The 20,249-nt window shown below is 50.8% G+C and overlaps 8 protein-coding genes and 1 non-coding gene across 9 annotated transcripts; 4 read left to right on the plus strand and 5 right to left on the minus strand.

Annotated features, from left to right (window-relative positions):
• Nucleotides 1–1,416: 1,416 nt before the first annotated feature.
• Z518_00694 (uncharacterized protein) lies at nucleotides 1,417–2,436 on the minus strand (the record flags this gene model as incomplete). The annotated part of the gene is made up of 1 exon (XM_013421296.1): nucleotides 1,417–2,436. One exon carries the CDS (start codon nucleotides 2,434–2,436, stop codon nucleotides 1,417–1,419), a length of 1,020 nt encoding a protein of 339 aa, XP_013276750.1.
• A 2,158-nt stretch (nucleotides 2,437–4,594) lies between these two features.
• Z518_00695 (uncharacterized protein) lies at nucleotides 4,595–4,831 on the minus strand (the record flags this gene model as incomplete). The annotated part of the gene is made up of 1 exon (XM_013421297.1): nucleotides 4,595–4,831. The coding sequence occupies one exon, from the start codon at nucleotides 4,829–4,831 to the stop codon at nucleotides 4,595–4,597; it is 237 nt and encodes a 78-aa protein (XP_013276751.1).
• An 18-nt stretch (nucleotides 4,832–4,849) lies between these two features.
• On the minus strand, nucleotides 4,850–7,488 carry Z518_00696 (uncharacterized protein; the record flags this gene model as incomplete). The annotated part of the gene is made up of 2 exons (XM_013421298.1): nucleotides 4,850–5,133; nucleotides 5,472–7,488. 2 exons carry the CDS (start codon nucleotides 7,486–7,488, stop codon nucleotides 4,850–4,852), a joined length of 2,301 nt encoding a protein of 766 aa, XP_013276752.1.
• A 2,050-nt stretch (nucleotides 7,489–9,538) lies between these two features.
• On the plus strand, nucleotides 9,539–10,921 carry Z518_00697 (uncharacterized protein; the record flags this gene model as incomplete). The annotated part of the gene is made up of 1 exon (XM_013421299.1): nucleotides 9,539–10,921. The coding sequence occupies one exon, from the start codon at nucleotides 9,539–9,541 to the stop codon at nucleotides 10,919–10,921; it is 1,383 nt and encodes a 460-aa protein (XP_013276753.1).
• Nucleotides 10,922–10,985: 64 nt separating this feature from the next.
• Nucleotides 10,986–11,942, minus strand: Z518_00698 (uncharacterized protein; the record flags this gene model as incomplete). The annotated part of the gene is made up of 3 exons (XM_013421300.1): nucleotides 10,986–11,656; nucleotides 11,729–11,812; nucleotides 11,882–11,942. The coding sequence occupies 3 exons, from the start codon at nucleotides 11,940–11,942 to the stop codon at nucleotides 10,986–10,988; spliced, it is 816 nt and encodes a 271-aa protein (XP_013276754.1).
• A 1,172-nt stretch (nucleotides 11,943–13,114) lies between these two features.
• On the plus strand, nucleotides 13,115–13,818 carry Z518_00699 (uncharacterized protein; the record flags this gene model as incomplete). Its single annotated transcript, XM_013421301.1, has 2 exons — nucleotides 13,115–13,130; nucleotides 13,178–13,818. The coding sequence occupies 2 exons, from the start codon at nucleotides 13,115–13,117 to the stop codon at nucleotides 13,816–13,818; spliced, it is 657 nt and encodes a 218-aa protein (XP_013276755.1).
• A 2,419-nt stretch (nucleotides 13,819–16,237) lies between these two features.
• Z518_00700 (uncharacterized protein) lies at nucleotides 16,238–17,377 on the plus strand (the record flags this gene model as incomplete). Its single annotated transcript, XM_013421302.1, has 1 exon — nucleotides 16,238–17,377. The coding sequence occupies one exon, from the start codon at nucleotides 16,238–16,240 to the stop codon at nucleotides 17,375–17,377; it is 1,140 nt and encodes a 379-aa protein (XP_013276756.1).
• A 79-nt stretch (nucleotides 17,378–17,456) lies between these two features.
• On the minus strand, nucleotides 17,457–18,671 carry Z518_00701 (uncharacterized protein; the record flags this gene model as incomplete). The annotated part of the gene is made up of 1 exon (XM_013421303.1): nucleotides 17,457–18,671. One exon carries the CDS (start codon nucleotides 18,669–18,671, stop codon nucleotides 17,457–17,459), a length of 1,215 nt encoding a protein of 404 aa, XP_013276757.1.
• Nucleotides 18,672–19,565: 894 nt separating this feature from the next.
• On the plus strand, nucleotides 19,566–19,753 carry Z518_00702. The gene has a single exon. It is a non-coding gene; the product is annotated as a tRNA-Ala (tRNA).
• Nucleotides 19,754–20,249: the final 496 nt, after the last annotated feature.

Below are 20,249 nucleotides of genomic sequence, written 5' to 3' on the forward strand. Positions count from 1 at the left end.
CTGAGCTGATGAGATGGGAGAAGATTTCCAGACGCAGGGGGGGCACAGCCCTATATAACATACCGAGCAAGGCCCTCTGCCTCATTGACGCCAAATATGGATTGCTCCACGGTCCTGCCGGTGATGGATGACGATGATCTTTGAACGCGTACATGCGATTGTGAGGAGGATTTCTTCCTAAAATGATCAGGCCAACCGTCATCATCGAGGAAGTAATTATGGGAATCCCGTTTCCCCCGGGGATGCCATCGAACAGAAAGTCCGAAATGGGAAACGTTTCAAAGGCCCCGGTATGCGCCGACGGCCCTTGTTGTATGTGTAAAAACCCTCCCTTTCCTGGAAAAATTCCCTAGCGGTGATGATCAGTGACGGTGATCCGATCCATCAATGGAGTCATCCAGTCAGTGAGTAACAGCGTGTATGGGAGACTCGTTCTTCTCCTTGTGATGCAGGAACCCATCATGGGATTGTTTGTCTCTCATTCTTATCATTGTGGCTAATTGGACGCGATGTTGTTTGCGTATCTTCTCGCATAGCAGGGTCATACACCAGTGGGAGAAGAAAAGGATGTCGGCACCTGGATTGATTCGGTTCGGTCTTTCTTTCAATTTACGGGCGGGCAAATGCCCCTGAATAGCGGGGATCAAGATGCGATGGTGATTGGTGAGCAGGGGTGTTCGAGACGAATGAGGCTAGCACTCATGGAGATGAAGTGACGACGATCCTAGCTTCGGCTCGTTAGGATTTTGAGGGATCGGGAGCGAGAAGCGAGGTGAAGGAGAGGTGAGACGATATTCGGGATGGGTTGTACTTTGGATAAACTACTAGTACATAGTACTGAGGTGGCCAGTTGCCGTCGAATGAAGGTGATAGAATAAGTGATGCTGCCTGGGGGTCATGTAGGTCGTCTGAACAAGCCTGACTTGACTCTTGATAGACAGAAAATAGTGTTCCTCCTCTTCTCATGCCGAGTCAACTCTCTACCCACTTTAATCCGACCTTCGATGGATGGATGGATGGATGGGTGGGTGGATAAGTTAAGGAGAATGGAGATTGCATGATGACGCCTAACCTGTGCGGTAATATGGAGAGTTCAACCGGAGAAAACTCGATAGCCCGGCATACCGCCGAAAAGCGGCATGCCAACAAGATATCACAGATGCACAAATAAAAAAATATCACAGTTCAATACGAACGTCATCAATTGAAAGTCAAAAATATGGGTCTCGTCTTGCCCGAGTGAAATATGGCTCAATCTTGTCTGCGTAACTTCAAGCTTCCTGCGCCTGCCGGTGGCGGTCCCCAACCACGCAACAGCCAGGCTCGGAAGCATTCGCCATCTGAAAACATGGGGGATATCATCTTCCTATTTCCTTTTACTTTTGGGGCCCCCTTCTGCCATGCAAAACCAACCCCCTAATTCACGTTATGGTTTCGGTGATATCGATGGTAGCCACGGGGCTTCAGCCTTGAAACCCCCGTAGTCGAATTGCCCGATTCGGTTGGTCCAGTGGGATCGCTTGACGTCGCGATGGTGCTCGTCGGCCCACTTGCTTCTGAATGTGTGGCAGCACCGTCGTAGAGACTGGTCACGTTGGCCGGAGGCACGCTACTGTCCGGACTTGTCACATCCACTGGCGGTGATGTAGGGTGTGCCGGAGGACCGGTACTGTTTCCAGTGGTATCATGGCCAGATGTCCCGCTTCCACTGCTCAGGCCCATCTTGACGTAGTCGAGATCCAGGACAGGCGAAGTAGTATCGGCACCATTACAGCTAAAGGCGAGAGAGAACACGCTTATCGATGCTTCAATCGTGAATTCTTTGCCGGTCATCATCCACGAGCTGGCAGTCGATAGGGATCCAATGGTTGCTAATGATCCTTCGTCGGTGGATACTGTCAGTGTACATCCATCTGGCGTGACTCCCGATTCTGGAACTCTGTAGGCAAACGAATACCAGTATGATCCATTCGGTGCGGGAGTGTCAAGTGTCTGAGACAGAGTTGCAGTTTCAGACCCAGAAGCTGGATGCAGGCGAGCAAATCCCTTGCCATCATATGCTACATCGGGTGAAGAGAGATCACGTTTGGAAGCCAGGACGCCTCCCCACACAATATCCGCCTCATCCAATGTCCATCCTTGATCGGAACATTCAAACGAAGGATTCTTCACGAGTTGGTATGGTGGTATTGCGTCACATCCGTTTTCAGTCCATGAAGAATTGCTGGCAGTATGAGAGGGAATGGTTGGGTAGCCTACGACAGAGCTCGTGGTGGCTGTAGTCAGCGAAGAAGTAGTGGCTTCAGCGCCCACAGAAGAACTCGTTGAAGTACTACGAGTGACGGACCAGTCAAGCCAAGCACTTTCGGACCAGCTCTTGGTACCACTGTACGAATTTGTTGGACGCACTTGGATTGAGCTTGTCGCGGAGCTCATCGTCGATACTGAAGCGGTGGTTGAGGTAGTCGCGGCCCAATCTTCCCAAGAGCCGCTTCCTGAATAGGACGGCCACCTTGACACAGCGAGTCGGGAGCTTGGTGTCAAGGGTCTTTTAACTAGAGATGAGGTGTTAACGGGCCCGACAGCGACGCTGGAACTGGTCGACGTTGAACTCAGCCAATCCTCCCACGAGCCGTTCCCAGAATGCGACGGCCCAGAAGGCATGGCCCGTCCCGAACTGGTGGTTGATATGGTGGTAGCAACAAAAGAGCTCGTCGTATAAGGCTCGACAACTAGAGAGCTAGAAGTGGTAGAGCTTAGCTTCCAGTCCTCCCATGTATCATTCCCCGAATGAGATGGCCAAGTAAATGTAGACGCCTTCGAACTGCTCGATGTGGTTGAAGCTAGAGTTGAGGTCGTGGTTAGAGGCTCGACAGCTACACTGCTCGAAGTACTAGAGCTGGAGCTCCACCAGTCATCCCAATGCGACTGAGTACCACGAGAGGAGCCAGAATAAGCAAACTTGGAGCTTGAATAGCCTGTTGTCGATAGCGATGACGTTGCGACCGGCTCAACGAATGTGGGGCTCAGAGCCGAAGAAGTGGTTGCTGTCCAGTCTTGCCAGATCTGTGTTCCACTGTGGGATTGGCCCGTCGGATAAGTAAACTTGGGGCTTGTAGACGTTGTCGACGAAGGTGACGTGCTGGCTGGTTCAACGAACACGGAACTCGGAGTAGATGAAGTAGTTACTGTCCAGTCATCCCAATGTGATATGCTCCTACGCGACGAGGCTGAGTAACTGAACTTTGAGCTCGTTGACACACCTAAGGATGATGATATTGTGACCGGCCCAACGGAGATGGAGCTTGAAGTAGACGAGCTCGTTGCTGTCCAGTCCTGCCAACCCCCGGAGTGGGACGAGCCTGTAGGATAAACAAACTTCGAACTCGTAGAAATTGAAGTCGCGAGTGACTGCGTCGTGGCTGGCTCAACCGACAAGGAGCTCGAAGTGGTCGAAGTGGTCACTGTCCAGTCTTCCCAATGAGAATGCGAGATGATGGAATGGTTCGCTCGTGGGGTTGAAGATGCCGTTGTGGTGGCTAGAACGGATCTTGTGGTCACAGGCTCCACGAAGACAGAACTCGAAATGGATGAACTTGTCATGTTTTCCCAATCTTCCCAATGCTGAGAATTTGTCGGATAGACGAACTTTGAGCTTTTAGACGACGCCGTTGTGGTTGTCAAGGCTGAGCTGGTAGTTACTGGTGCAACGGCTACAGAGCTTGAGGTAAAGCCCCAGTCCAACCAAGCCGAATGACTTCCAGAGAACGAACCAGTTGGACGGGAGTATATCAGTGTAGACGTTGAAGCAGTGGAGGTACTCAGTTTTGTCGATGACGTAGTCGAAGCCGGTTCCGCAGCGAGCCCGGTTGAAACAGACTGGGACCAGGTGCTAGAAAATTGCCAGTCTAACCACTCGGATCCCGAATGTGATCTATGGGACGTCTGAGTTGAGCGCACGACGGGACTCGTCGTTGTTGTTTGTGAAGACGTTGTCAAGGCATCAACAGGGGCGGTACTAGTCGATGTGGAAAGTTGGCTGGATGAGAACTGCCAATCCAACCATTGAGAGTGAAGGCTCGTTGACCCGGTAAATGACGGTCGAGTCGGTATCGCAGAGGACGTCGTTCCAGACTTGGTCGTGAGAGGAGATACTGTTTCTGTCGAAGACGTCAACAGCATTGTGGATGACGCAGATCGAGTGGATGAGTAGCTCCAATCCATCCAATGAGACTTTTGTCCTGAGAATGACCTTGACTCACTCAGTGACTGAGTCGTGGATGTCGGCGCAACAGGAGACACTTCCACTGATGAAGTCGTTGTAGATGACCCCATCGAAGTGCTAGACCGAGACGATGTGATGCTCCAGTCCACCCATTGACCTGAATGCGACCAGAGGGACGGGTGCACGTCAATCGAGGTCGTGATTGTTGTCTGTGAAGACGTTCTGATTGCAGCAACAGAACTCGTACTGCCCGAGGTCGAGGATGGGATGGATGTGAAACTCCAGTCTAACCAATGAGACCCGCTGTGTGATGACCAAGAGGGCTTCATCAAAGATCTGGTCGTAGATGTGGTGGTTTCAGGTGATACTTCAACAGTCGAAGTGCTTGTGGATAACGCTATGGAAGTCGAAGATCGAGATGCGATACTCCAGTCCATCCAGGGAGAATTCTGAGAGTATGGCCTTGACATGGAGCTTGAAGATCGACCGGGACTGGCGAAGGAACTTGATACCGATGTCGTGGCTGCAGGAGACGCAGATTCGGTTGCGGTCTTTGACGACGTCAAAGTGGATGTCGAGCTTGTCGTGGCAGTCCAGTCGAGCCATTGAGAATTATGTGATCCGCTAATCGATGGTCGAGTTGAGCCCACAAATGATGAAGTGGACGATGTCATAGCCACGGGGGATGCAGATTCCGTCGAGGTTGCCGAGATGGTAGATGTAGATCGCGATGTAACAGTCCAGTCTATCCATTGACTGTGACCCGAACCGATCATTGATGGTCGTGTTGAGGCCACAAAAGTGGAGGTTGTAGATGTTGTCGCCATAGAAGACACTGACTCGGACCAAGACGTAGATGACTTCAAAGTGGATGTGGATGAAGTAGAGGTCAAAGTCCAGTCTGTCCACTCAGAGTTATGGGATCGGCTAACTGATGGTCGTGTTGAAGCTACAGATGGAGAGCTCGAGGCTGTTGAGGTTCGAGGAGACAACAAATCAGAGGTCGTTGACGACCTCAAGGTGGACGTCGATTGGGTAGAGGACAAGGTCCAATCCTTCCATTCACCATGTCCTGAACCGCTAATTGACGGTCGGATTGAAAGACTTGAAGTCAAAGACGTGGTCGTCACAAGAGACACCGACTCGACTGAGGTGATCGATGATTTTGTTGTGGAAGTAGATCGTGATGTGGCGCTCCAATCTAACCACTTAGACTCATGAGTCATTGATGGTCTTGTTGCCGTACTATGGGAAGAGGTGGACAACGAAGTCGTTGCAGGGTTGACAACATTGGAAGTTGTTGTGGAAACAGTGGAATCAATTGATATTGACGGTGTAATGGACCGCCCTGTTGTTGTGGTAGATCGAGTTGTGGCAGTCCAGTCCGCCCATTCATGAGACAATGACCGGCTCATCGATGGTCGTGTTGTCGATCGTGAAGTGGTGGATGATTGAGTCGTTACAGCATCAACTGTATTCGATGTCGTGGTTGACAGCCTCTTTGATGTTGTAGATTCCGTTGTCGTGCTCTCCCAGTCGAGCCAGCCAGATTCATGAGTTGGCCTCGAACCACTAATCGACGGTCGTGTTGCCAGACGAGAAGTGGTGGGTGATGAAGTCGTTATCGCATCCACGGTCTCGGACGTGGTGGAGCTGGTGGAGCTGGTCAGCATCGTTGACGGAGCAGACCGAGTTGTCGTGCTCCCCCAATCCTGCCATTCGTGATTTGTGCTAGAGACTCCTGGTCGTGTCGAATGATGTCGAGAAGTGCTCAAGTGCGTACTCGAGGTAATCTCGGATGAGGTTGTAAAGACAGGAGACACTTGAGCTGAGGATGTCGCAGACGAAGATCGAGTTGTAGCATTACTCCAATCAGTCCATTCGTTCTGGCCCTTTGAGTGGCTGAATGACGGATGAGGATGCAATGCATGAGAGGTGAATGCGCTGAAGGTTGTAGAGACAGTTGAGGAAGTTCCCGGAGATGCTTCATCTCCTGAAGACGTGATTGACGACCATGTTGTGGCGCTCCAATCACTCCAATCACCTCCACCATGAGAACTGCTGAATGATGGTCGGGATGGCACAGAACGAGATGGAGTGGTATGGGGACTCGGGCCTGGATGGGTCGCTGAATGCTCGGGGACTGGGCTCGTTGTCTCACCCTCAGGCTTTGTCGTCGAGGAGTCTGGAGATTCCGTACTTGTACTAGGATAAGTGGGAGGAAATCCACCCGGTCCAGTCTCGGTTGAAGACGAAGGCTCTGAAGTGGTGGTCTCAAATCCAGATTTAGCAGTCGAGTCCCCCGAATGTCCTGAAGTGGCGGTCGCCGTTGTCGAGATGCCGGTATTTGGTCCACTTCCATGCCAAGGGTGATCGTGTTCCCATGAATTGCCCTTTCCACCCGAGCTGGCAGTTCTTGTCGGTGAGACCGCCGAGATACCGTTGGATTTCCCTTCATCACGCTTGTCTCCAGCCCATCCACAGGTAAAGCTGTGAGAAATAGTGTAATTGGTCTTTCCATCAGAACTTCCAGTTTCCGTAGCCCAGTCATGTCCAAAAGGGTGAGCATACATGTCACAATATTGGCCTTGACGAATACCATTCTTGGAGACAACATACGTGTTGAAAAATTTGCAGCCACATGAATGGCACTCCTCTGCGCAATGAGAAGTGTCGAATGGTCCCTCAAAAATCTTGGAACCCATGAAGGAATTCGAATCTCCAGGTGGATGAATGGCGGCACCCCCAATATATGAGGGAGCATCAAAGCCTTCAGGTGTTGTAAGGGTATTGTTGGTATAGCCATTGCAACCGGCAATTACAGCATTGGCACCGGTGGAAGCGTCAGTCGTGGTGATCGCACCAGCCCAGAAAGCACATTTGATCGAGGGCGTTGATCCACCAACTTCCTTCTCAAAATAGATCTCGAAAGACGAACATTCTTCGATCGAATCGCAAATGGCTGCACAAATGCCGTTGTCGTATTCGTCAATCGTCGTATACCCGAGATACCCATCTCCCGAAGTCCATGTATGTCCATTGGTCAAAGTTTGAGTATAACCGGCCGGCGTTTCTGCTGATGTCGCAGCAACTGAAAAGAATTTATTCGTCGCCCATTCAGCTGCCGCTGGATCGGTACACGAGCAAGTAGGATCGATGTCGCGTTCCAACAAATTCCTCTTCCACGGCACAAAACTATCCCATCCACCTAAAGAACCCGACACCAAATTAGAACATAAGAGGAAATAAAGGAATGGCAGCATGTTGCATTGTGCAACCGCTCAGAAAGGAGAGACGGAAGCGGGAGAACGAACGGACGCGTGCCTATCGACACCGCAAAAGAGAACTGTCAAAAGGGAAGGATGAAGTGATAAAGGGCGCAGAGAGAACACAGAAATCATCCAGAATACTACTACGCTAGCCACTATTCTGGCGCAGTGCGGGAACACTGGCTGTGCCTTGATGAGTATCGCCCCCCTAAAAGCCCTACCGCGAGAGGCCCAAACTGGTGATCTCCGCCACATGGTTCATACGCACGGTGCATGTTATCAACTCAAAGCCAGTGCCAGTACTAAAACGTAGAGGGTAGGTGAAGTTTAGATGCCACAAACTGTGGCTGACACAACCCTAGCAGCATGAGCGGCACAAGGTTTGGATGACTCGGCCCCACAACAGAGATGAGTAACAACGCGCGCGGCCCACCCGTGACGCTAGAGTCGTGAGATGATCTGGAGTGGTCTGGATGGTCTGGATGATGTGGAACTGTGCGGAAAAGGGGAAGGAGAATGGCCAAAACAGGAATAGTGCATTCAACTATTCGATTCTTGTCAGCCTAGCGCCAAACTTTGCAAAACGTGGCTTGACAGCGGAGATTGCCCGAGCTCCCTAATAGGCACAGCTTGTCTCCCGAGGAGGGTATAGTCTATGTGGGATATTTTGCATGTGGTGCAGAAGCCGTACTCCAGGATGTGGACGTGAATCGAGACACGATCTTCGGTACACTCGATTCAGCCATTGAACATCCAGATCCGACAGCTGCATGAGGCTGTGGTAATTGCGTAAGAATCAAACAATGCCCCTCCAGTTCTCAATGAGACCAATTTGACGCTCGAAAAGACTTCTGGCGACCATTCTCGTGTCCTGTGTGCAACCGAGATTGAGGAGCAAACGTACGAACGTGTCTGACTCCTCCCAGCAGTTGGCAGCTAAAATCCGAGACGACCAGCACCACGATTGGTGGGCCGCTCCCCGGCAAGGGGAGTGGGACAGGGGCTGTCGTAATGCGAGTTTTCGTGTTTTTTTTTTGTGGGATTGTCTGCCCGTTGTGGCGCAGATTCACCGCATATTCGAGACCCAAGAAGCAAACAACTGCCAGCCCTGTATCGTGGCGTTCTTTGATAACTAAAGCTCGTGTTTTGCCTTCAACAGGAAGGATTATAGGAATGTCGTCGACTCAGCCACGTTTCTGTCCAGAGGACGGATTCGAAAGTCATTTGTTGATTCAATCATTCCATCACACCCAGGGAGCCTGCTGTTTTCTCCACGTTCAACTCTAGACTCTCCGAGAGTCACCCAAATCTTACATGAACCTGCAGCGCTAGGATTATTGCCGTCGTCAAAATGACTAAGTCAGGTTTGGAAACGACCCTGGAATGATGTCTCAACACAACCGAAATAAACAGAGGAACAAGATCATCTGATACCCGACTGATGCCATGCTCCTTCTACATCACGCAATGAGTCTGTTGCAATTTGCCCAAGACCAGGGAGGAAAAACGGCCACGAGGACTTACCATGCGTCGGCGAGGTCTTCCTGATGTGTTTGGCTCAGGACCAAAACCGCCGACTCTTCATTACCGGCACGCTTCCTCATTACCGATCTCACAATGTAAGAATGCTCTGTCCAAGGGTCAAGGTGCACGACCATTGCAGCTTGAATGTCGCATTGAGGTAAGGTTACATCTGGCAGAAATCATGACAAGTATCCTGGCATGACAGCTGTCGAATTGTCCATAACGATTGATCTGCGCGCTGTGCACTTAGCTGGCTCAATACTCCCCACAAAAGTGCAGGTGAGTTCGTATGCTCTGAAGTACTCGTCATCCCCCCGCATTTGAGCAGACAACCGAACAAGCCTTGGAACGAGTCAGATGTGCCTAGGTTGAGAGAACCCCTGCTTGGTAGGGTCCATTGAGATAATTTCTTCGGCCCTTTCTTTGCAAACATCATGTTGTTGTTGTTGATGTCCCTCCCCTCTCACCATCTCAATCATCCATCACTCATTGTGTCTATTCTCTCCTCCGGCCTGCCATCATGAACTTCGAACTCCCCTCGGACCTCCAATCCTACCTCGGACGTCTCGACACCTTTATCCATGACAAGATCCTGCCTCTTCAGCACAGAAACGACAATAATCGCTTCTTCGACCATCGTCGCGAATCATCCCGGACCCAATGGGACAACCAAGGCCTCCCGACTCCGGAATGGGAAGATCTCCTCCGTCAAGCCCGCAAACTTGCCGATGACGCTGGATTCTACCGATTCCCCTTCCCCAAGGAATTTGGCGGTGCCGGTAGCGACTCTCAAAACCTGTACATGTGTGCCATCCGGTACCATCTAGCTTCTAACCCAGTCTATGGAGGCGGAGTGGGTCTGGCAAACGATCTACAGAACGAGCACAGCGTTGTCGGGAACAACCCCATCATCATCATGCTGCATCACTATGGCACGCCAGAGCAGCAAAAGAAGTTCATCCCCGCCAGTATCCGCGGCGAGTTCCGAGCTACGTTTGGCTTGACGGAGATTCATCATGGCTCAGACGCCACGCACATGGACACGACCGCGAAATCCGTCACGCTCCCATCAGGGGAACCGGGATACGAGATCAATGGCAACAAGAAGTGGCAGACCGGTATGCACAGTGCAACGCACTGTCTCGTGTTTGCGCGGACTTCTGGCCAAGCGGGATCACCGCGAGGAATTACCGCTTTCATCGTCCCTCGAGAGACGCCCGGCGTCGAAGTCGCTTCGTACGAATGGACACTGAACATGCCCACCGACCACGCCACCGTCTTGTTTGAGAACGTGCGTGTTCCGGCGTCGGCCGTGCTGGGCCCCGTCGATAACGGTCTCGCCATCGCACAGACATTCACACACGAGAATCGAATCCGTCAAGCCAGCTCGAGCTGTGGAGCTGCTCGCTACTGCATTGATCGCAGCGTCGAGTACGCAAAGCGACGAACGGTATTCGGAAAACCTCTGTCCTCCAATCAGGCAATTCAATGGCCACTCGTCGAATTGGCAACGCAAGCGGAAATGCTGAGGCTGTTGATTCTCCGCACCGCCGTAGAAATGGATCAAGTGACGGCACAATGCAAAGCCAGTGGCAAAGCGCCGTGGATAGCTATTGAGAAACAGCTAGGCCACAAGATCGGCATGTGCAATTACTATGCCAACAGATTGGCCACCGAATCCGCTGATCGAGCAATCCAAATCCATGGCGGAGTGGGTTATTCCAGGCACCATCCGTTTGAGCATATCTGGAGACATTTTAGACGCTATCGAATTACCGAAGGCAGCGAGGAGGTGCAGATCAGAAAAGTAGCTGCTTATTTGTTTGGGTATAAGACCACCGGTGAAGAAGGCGGAAAGCAGGCAACGGAACAGGAGATGAAAAAAAGCGAGGCCAAATTGTGAAATATGGTCTCCCTTCTGTGTCCGTCCGACACAATATACATTGTGTGCCATGTGTGAATTTGGTTCAACATACATCTTCGATCACCAATTTCCCACCACTGGGATCGCCCAGATCAAGTTTCAGTCTTCTTCCAAACACCTCGAGCAACATTTCAAAGCACACTTTGCTGATGGCCGGGTCATATCTTCCCTTGCTCAGTTCATCGCGGATGAAAGCGTGCTGGGCGCCAAAGACCTCATAAAATGAGAAATCCACGCCCTTTTCATGTAGTGTCTTTCGGATCAAGTCTCTTCCCTCGGCTGGCACGTGGTTGTCGCTCTTGCCGAAGATCATGACTAGTTCACCCTTGATGTCGCCGGCTCTTTGCAAGCTGTCGTCATTCTTCCCCTCTCCCAAACTGTGGCTGTGGATGTCGGTCGCGAAGTAGCAGACTGCGGCCTTGACCCTAGAATCCAGGGCACATCGGTACGCTAAATGGCCTCCGAGACACATTCCTGTAGCTCCAACTTTGCCGTTGCATGTCTTGAGGTTGAGGAGGAGGGAAACAGACAGCTCGGCGTCTTCGTCGTAGGCCGCGAGTTTCTTGGTGATCTTCCACTCGTTGCCCGCGTCGGTACCGGGGACGTCGTACGCGAGTGGTTCGGGGCCCGTGAATTCGTGGTATGAGGAGGGAGCGGCGACAATGTAGCCTTGCCCGGCTATTTGTCTTGCGAATCGAGTGACGGGGCCGGTGACTATGGAGGTCCCATCGACCAGTCAATCGTCTCCTCAATATTCAACCTCATTAGGTTGCGGGAGGGAGTCACCTTGGTAGATCTCAGAGAATACCACGACACCGGGGAATTTGGCATGTGGGTAGCCTGCGATCGTAGGATGGAATAGGTAAATGCCTTTTCTTGTCCCTCAGCATTTGTCTGGGTCTGAGAGATTGGCACATGCCAGTGTTGGAGAAGTCGTACGCATTGAGCCATCTCCTGCGGCCTTAGTTGGTACATCATTGTAGGATTCTTGGATGAGCATCTTTCCACGTTACCACGGTCAATTAATCGGTTTCTGCTATCAATTTCGAATTGACAGAGCTCTCTTGACGTGAGAGAGTATAGACAAAATTCAATAGAGGGGGGCAGCGGGGTGTTCCAAGTTTCGTCGAAGTACTTCTCCGCCTCCTTCACGGGGCGGACCGCCCAATCGGAGAGTACTCTGGGTGGCCAGGTATTCCATGACCAACCTTTTCGTCGTCTTGATTTCTTCGCCCTCTCTTTTCCCTTCTACTATGACAGATTTCATGTTCTGATAGATACCCGTCCTTCGACAATGGACCTTGTAATGGCTGCCTGCATGCCGATGAGCAGCAACATGCCACGACGTCGTCTCCGGTTTCCCATTTAGGCGACAAACCTTCGTCTTCGTCAACCCTAATCCTCCTCTTGACAACTGTAACGGAATCCAATATGTTTCCCAAACTTCTTCATCTGCCGTACCGCAGGTCTCGAAAGTCTTGTAGGTAGTCGACATTAGAATGGCCAACTTCGTACAACAACATTCTCGAATCGGGCGTCAGTCGTTTGCGGATTCCGATCTGCAAGTCCAGTAGGGGCGACCAGGTGGTGACGAGATAGCGTGGCAGATCTTGCCAACCTTCAGCATTCGGATATGGTATCCACCCAAGACCAACATGCTCACGGCCGTGGACGGCGCAAGGGACTGTCGGATGACCTCCTTGTTCCGCATCATAAAGGACTCCAGGACAATTGTCATTCAATAGGCGAGGGGTTGAGGATTCTCAAGGCGACTATCTCTGGACCATGACCACACCTGACGGCCTCAGACGTCTGGGACATGTTATTTGCACGGTTCTTTGGCAATCCGCAGAAGACAATGCTTTGGGAACATGGATTCCGCTATACCAAGTTAAAGAGCTAAACGGTGAAGTGTCAAGGTTGATGATTAGAAAGATTTCAGCAGTTGCTCGCGCGGAGGTGTGCAAAAATGGCAGCTCTCTGGGCAAACATGTGAATCCTGGATTTCTTTAATTCAGTATGCAGTGGAATCCGCCGCAGATATCAACGTCACTTGCGCTCTACGGCACGCTCTCTCTCACACCGCGCGATTCATCACTTCGATTCACTACAGATTGAATCAGTTGAATCACCCAGCAACCGCGCAGCGTGAGCGATATCACGGAGGAAAAGATGGGCGGTCATTCTGGTCGGTCTCGCTGATCTCCTGACTGGACTCTATATTGACAAGGCTAGGGGTCTCTGCGAATTTGGTCCTGCTTGAATCACCTTCCAGTCCATTCCTGGCACAAAACATCTTCGCAATTGGACCCGTTGGGGTTAATCCATCATTTCTCGTCCATCGTAGCCGCCTCACTGAACATCTCGGTCGCCTCAACATCCTATGCGACGAGCTCAGCGGTCTTTATTCGCAATTGGATCAGTACAAGGCTCGGATCGAACATCAACACAGAGAGCTATGGAAGGCAAACCCAGACATCAGAAAGAAGGGCTTGAAAGGCGGCTCAGCTCGAAAGCAACGCAAAATTGCCGGGAAATACGTCCCAATGGCCCAAAACACCGCAGCCTTGCAGAAACGACGTAGAGGAGTTGAGAAAATCGATAAATATGGACGGGACAGACTTGAGGGTATTGCCGCTTTAAAGCTCATGATTGAGGAGGCTATGAGATTCATCAAAGACGGGCAGGCAAAGGGCAATGACGTTCTCGCCAGTGGCGACCTAATACTACAAGGGCTAGCGACACCAGCGGAGGTCCGCTCGGCGGTAAGCCATGTGGCCGCCGGTGTCGAGCAACTTATGGGTGAGGAGCTGCTCGAGAAGGTCGATGACATTGGAAAGATTTTGACCGTCATCGACAATGAATTCGCTTGGTGATGCTGGGGCTTTTGAAATTCTTCATTTTCAACAGGATTGGACAATTGAATACGTTCAACAAGAACTCCTATGACAGTGTCATCTCGATACCCCTGTGACCCTGGAGACATTCACATATGGAATCGAGAAGTGATGCTGACAGATGTGGCCGAGCACGTACAATACAATACGATGAAATCGGACTCTGAAGTGCTGGAGAGCGTCACTGTCAATAGGAAAATAGCAATGGACCGAATCAATGAGGAGCTCCGCCGATGGTGACATTCCTTGGGAGCCTGTAGAGAAACACATCCATTATGCTGAGTAATTGTGTTGGACCTTGGACTATTGAAATGCATCAATATCAAAAAGGATGCAAGTCAATGAATCGTTGGAGAACTCCCACGGCCACCGGGACTACAATGGTGTCCAAATGGGCAATACCAAATGAATGAATGCATGCATGCACGCAGGCATACATGAAGAACCCTAGGATGGTGCCGTTTTCTGGCAACAACAGAACCTTGGCGGTATGTCAATATGTTGAGATGGAACCTATTAGCATATCAATATATCCTAATTCGCACTTCACCCCTTTAGGTTGGCTCCTGATCATATCATGGCCGGGCCGTGGCACAACGTCGAACTAAGTTCCTTATCGGAAGTCCGCTGCTGTCGCCCACGGAGTATCTTCAGCCGTCATTGGGCTAGCCTTTTCCTTCTTCCTGACACTCGTTGAGTCGTTGGAGGGCCGTGAGCTCGTCGACGACGGTTTGAAGTCACAGACACGACAAAATCTACAAGTCTTCCCTTGATTTGACACGGAGATTGATCAAATCCATGAATAGCAGCCGTTGACACTCAGATGACTCCAGCTCTCACGCTCCTCGACTGGATAGCCAACTGGTTCGATCATCTCATTTCCACACATTTCAGCTGTTCGGACGAAGCAGGACCTTCATTCGCAGACTTGCGCCTTCGACAACCCGAAATATTTGGATGAAACAGGCATTGATGCAAGCAAGAGCAAGGGATAAGGAGGACACAGACCTACATATGCAATTCTTAACAGCATCGGTCACTGTCGCTTCCTGACTGGAGTGGACAATGGTCCCCTGCGTTTCTCGATTCAATACCTGGCCCCGGCTATTCCGCCGTTATCCAGGCCGCCAACCTCCAATTTTGGGTCTACCGGCAAGACACCCATGGGAAAAGGACATCCTGCACTCTCTGATAGGGTCGGTTTGATCCGTCTTCAGCGCGGTGCGAAAACACCAGTCCCCTCCACTCTGGGCGAATAAGGTAAGAGCGTTGGTTCGTTTTGGGCGAATCAAATCAAAATTCCAGCAGACTAATACGAAGAGTCGGAGCTGACATCCCGCAAAATGCTGCTGCTGACTTGTATCTTGACCAAGGACGGCACACCTGCAAAGGTTCAATTAGAGTTCAATACAATTCAACACTTGACGTGATGACTTTTTCCAGTGCGCTACTGAACATGTCAGATTTGGAAACATTCGATCTCCTTATGCGTGCCTCCAGTACCCATGAACCCCCCCCTTTCCTGCGTGTGCAGAGGATATATCGCTCTCGAACCTCCAACTTTGAGAATGGCCCCCGGCGAGGTGCCTCATTTTCACTTCTGGGCAGTGGTAGTACGTCCAAAATCGAAGCAATAGAATCTCTGAATATCAAAGAATGTGCTCCACAATGGAAAGCCTGACTTCCGGAGTTGGGTTAACCCCAATTTTAACTATAACATGTACGGGGAAACACCCCGAAGTAGAAGCATGCATTCTTATCTCGTCGTATCGATGTCAGCAAGCCACCAGGATTCGACGTATAGGTCGTTCTCCAAGAATTTATGACGTGTCTTGTTGGACAACATGGGGAGGAGATTGATTGAATCTATCCGAGCGAAAGTGCAGAACAAAAAGCGCGGTGCGACATCGCGCTAGACCTAACTGGGAAGGCGCAACATACACTCAACAAAGGGTAACTTTCGTTAGTTCTGAACAAGTAGCACGTGATCTGAGGCCTGCAGCTCCAAGCGCCGATAGCTGAAGCCTAGCCAAGTGGGCCCCCAAAATCTTAACTATCAGCGCTGCGTCAGTAAGAGGACAATAGGCAAGGTTAGAGCTAAGTAATCCCTAGAAATTAGTTAAAGCCAAGGCCCATTGACCCTATAACGATAGGCTGCCGATAGCCACGTGATACAGCTTCCGGCTAACGAAAGTTACCCTTGTCGGGTGTATGTTGAGGTTACATATTCGAACCACTCGAGTCAGAGTTCTATTTTATCCGAGGTCAAATTGGCCCAGCGCCCTTCCCAGTTCCTCGTCAGCCAAAACATAAGCAAGCACAAATTTCGTTGCAGCCGTATATAAAATGACACGACCGGCAAATCCAGAAAGCTCCGAGTTCCTGAATCGGCCTGAAAATGGCGACCGAATATTCTGCAGTCGTTTGTTACCCTCCCAATCCACGACCAGACTGGAGAGTCGAAAATGTCAAAATCACTCGATCACCCAAGGAAAATGAGCTGAAGGTTCGAATGATAGCCAGCGGAATCTGTCACACCGATGTCTTTGTCTCGTCCATACCAGGTGGAATAATAGGAACTGAATACCCCAAAGTTCTGGGGCATGAAGGATCTGGAATTGTGGAAGAAGTTGGACCGGGGGTCACGATCGCCCAAGTCGGAGATCCGGTTCTTCTGTCTTATGACTACTGCAAGAATTGTGACTTGTGCAAGAATGAGCAGCAGCCGTACTGTCTAAATTTTCACCCTCTGAACGTCATGGGGGACAAGAATGCCTTCGAGACTTCCCAAGGCGAAGCTGCTGAGGGCAAATTCTTTGGTCAATCGAGCTTCGCAGGCATGAGTATTGTCTCTGCTACAAGCGTCGTCAACGTCAAAGATCTCGTCAAGAGTCACGAAGAGTTGAAACTGCTGGCGCCACTCGGATGTGGCTTGATGACCGGTTCCGGCACGGTGATCAATGCAGCAAGGGCCGGGCCGGGGGACATTGTGGTGGTCACTGGTGTCGGAGCCGTGGGGTCGGGTGCAATCATGGCAGCCAAAATCTCGGGATGTAAAGAGATTGTCGCCGTCGACCGTGTCGCCTCTCGTCTCGAAATCGCCAAGGAAGTCGGTGCCACCAAGGTTCTGGATACAAGTCAGCCAGAGAATATGGATCTTGCGGAGGACCTGAAGAAGTTGGTGGACAATCAACGCATTTCCATCGTGGTCGACACCACGGGTGTGATTCCTGTGATTCAGGGGTGTGCACAGGCGCTGGGCAAACGGGGAAAATTGCTTCAAATCGGTGTCCCGAAACGAGGGTCGGAATTGACGCTTGCACTGACAGATTTCTTTGGGATGAGTAAGACTTACGAATGCAACTTTCTGGGGGATACAACGGGCCAGATCTGGGTGCCGAAAATGCTTCAATGGTGGCGCGAGGGCAAGTTTCCCATTGAGAAGATCGTCAAGTATTTCCCGATCCGGGACGCGCTACAGGCGTATCATGGGATGGACTCTGGAGCGGCCATCAAGCCTATTCTTGTCTGGTCATGAATAGGAGGCAGATCCGAATGGAGAGCTGAGAATGAATAAGGTTGATTTGGTCCTGATCCGTGGTTGTCATTTTGAGAAGTTACGGCAATGAATCTTTTCGAACCGTTGTGATGGCCGAAACCACCTGCTCAGTGTCCCATCCTTGCATCAAACCTTTCTTGAGAATATCGATTTCACTTTCAGGCGCCATCCCCCCCGGTGCAGGCGGTCGATGATCCAAGTTCGTGGGAAACGGATATCCATCGCCAATAGCTTTCAAAATCGCATGTATGTCCTCTGTCATCGTTCCAGCCTGTGCGTACATCGTCGTGACATCTCCCCAGCACTTGGCAATCATTGTCGCCGAATCGACACGTTCCATTGTCTTTCCAAACGCACTGCTGATCTGTAACAAGTTGGCGCTCCGGTTGATGGTTGCCGTTTGATTCTCGCCCGCCGCATGGAATAATGCCGGGTTGAAAAAGACTCCGTCGCCCATCTTCAACTCGACACCGACCCAATGCTCACTAAAGAAGTCGTGAAACTCCTTGATGCGGTACGCCATGAACCCTTCCTCGAACATCTGCGAGAAAGGTAAGAATCTCGTCGGCCCGCTTTCAAGCGGCATGTCCGAATGCGCCACGGCGCCTTGCAGTGTCAAAAACTGACTTGCGATCTGTGTCGCTTTGGGGAACTGTGAACATGCCTCTGCGGTCTGGAAACCGAGGTGGTAGTCCCGATGGCTCACCTGCGGTTGACCACCAGGCTTGACGATGTTGACTTGCGCAGTGACCTGGTACGCAGGGCCGAGCCAGGCCTCGCATACCCGTGCCAGCCAAGGATTCGAATAATATTCTACGAACGACCCCGGGTCTCGCTCTGCGTGTTTCTGAAACGAATTCCAGATCCGTGCGTTCTTTCCCGACGCAGCAAAATGGTCGCCCTTGGACCCTGGGGTTTCTGAGGCAATGATCGCTGAGAAGACGCCGTTGATATGTTCGAGCAGCTGTCTGTCTGGATAGAAGTTTTTTAGGACGAAAACGCCAGGCCCGGAGAGGATGATGTGATGCCATTCGTCTTGGAGGTGGTCGATTGAGGCCGGGTCCTTTGGTGCAGTGGCTAGGTCGTAGATGGGAACGTTGGACTTGACCGTCGCTGCGAGGGGATAAGTGTCGTGGTTGGTGGATTGAGAGCAGATGTTTTGAAAGGAAGATAGCAAGGGTGGTCGAGAGATGGAATATAGTCTCTTGGGCACGTGAGAATAGCCATTCTGAGCGTGGCCATTCTGCAGCGACGAGGCTGAAATTTCCTCCATTTTCAAGAGTCCTTCCGCTTGGGACGAAACGTGCTTGCGCGTAACGTGGTTGAGCAAACTTCACCTCATCTCATGCATGTACACAGTGTCTGTCTCTTATATCCGTTTCCAACTGATTTATTTTGCCTAAATTCTCCGATCAACAAATCTCTTCTCAAAGCGCATTGGATTTTCAGAACGTTGAATTGGGTGATCGGTGGGGAGATACGCGGAGAGACTTACCCAATATATCGATAATGCTCTACCCAGATGGATACCTGGGCGCCGACTTTTGCCTTTGGAGGACCAAACACCTATTTGCATTATCAAATATCTCCGGCCGAGGTTATCCGGCCTCATGTCTACTTGTTCATGTGTCAGAAGAGATTCCGGTGGAATTCGATGCTGTCCGCTGGATATCCTGCTTGATTTGTCGAGCTATATTTGGGCTACCCATGCCTCTGGCTCGGTGTTCTCACACATAAAAAAACCCTGCGGATGCCCTGTATAGGCTATATGCAGTATGGGTCGTCTCGGAAACCTGGACCGAAGAAGATCAAACTGGGCCTTGCCACCACGATTAGCGATTCTTGAGGCCCTCATGTACACTTGACACAGATCTTCGCTGCCTGCTTTCCGCTTCCTGGGTTTTGAGTTCAATACGACTGATTTTTGGTCCCAAAGTGAATGGGAGGATGGCTATTTTGGGCACGAGCATATGCTTATTCTGTTGTGGAGGATGGATATTCCGTCTATTTTTGAGAGTCCCTTTGTTTGGCACAGTTCATGACATGACTAACACGGGAAGCGTTAGACTTCATACAGTAAATCTCAGTACCAGGTCGCGGCTCGGTGGCACAGCAATTTTTGATTCATTATATATCGGATAGACAATTTTTTGTCAAAAAATGAAGAGGCTGGATGGCCGAGTGGTTATGGCGTGCAAGTGGCCCCTTTTTCCAGCTTTTCAAAAATTATACTAACAGTTCACCCACAGGTGACTCAAGTTGACGATTTTCGTTCCTCCTTGGAATCTGAAAACAGAATCCAAACTTGTCTTTCTCATGGAGAAATCCGCGTGGGTTCGAGTCCCACTCCAGTCAATTCTTGTGTATTTATTTTTGGACCCGGACGTAGATATGTTGCAGTAGATGAATATAGCTGAAATGTGTGGAGTAACATGACATTTCATGTCACGTGTAGCACGTGATTATTTTTTCCCTTACCTTTTTCCCATCTATTTTTTCTCCTACCGCCTCAATAATCATTAGCCAGAGTCCTCTACACTCAATATTCCTTTGCGAGTCACCAACCTATACCTATGAACTTGCGAAGGGTCCTGATGATGCTCAAGAGATCGGCACACTGCTCCCTCTTTCAGCCAACAAACTCTCAAGGACCCCTGGATGACTAGACTTCTCGAGATCTCGTGGTCGTACCTCGTGGCCCGTGGGGAGAGCTTACGATGGATTGCCGAAAAAAATTACTGCGGGGCAAGGGAACTTGTCAGCAACAGCTACCAAGTCAGACGGGTCCGGATCTTGCCCCTCAAGCTTAGCAGTTAGACTTCAAATGGAGATGGGCCGAATACCTCGGGAC

Source organism: Rhinocladiella mackenziei (genome assembly GCF_000835555.1).
Source record: "Rhinocladiella mackenziei CBS 650.93 unplaced genomic scaffold supercont1.1, whole genome shotgun sequence".
In the NCBI taxonomy this organism is placed as follows: domain Eukaryota; kingdom Fungi; phylum Ascomycota; class Eurotiomycetes; order Chaetothyriales; family Herpotrichiellaceae; genus Rhinocladiella; species Rhinocladiella mackenziei.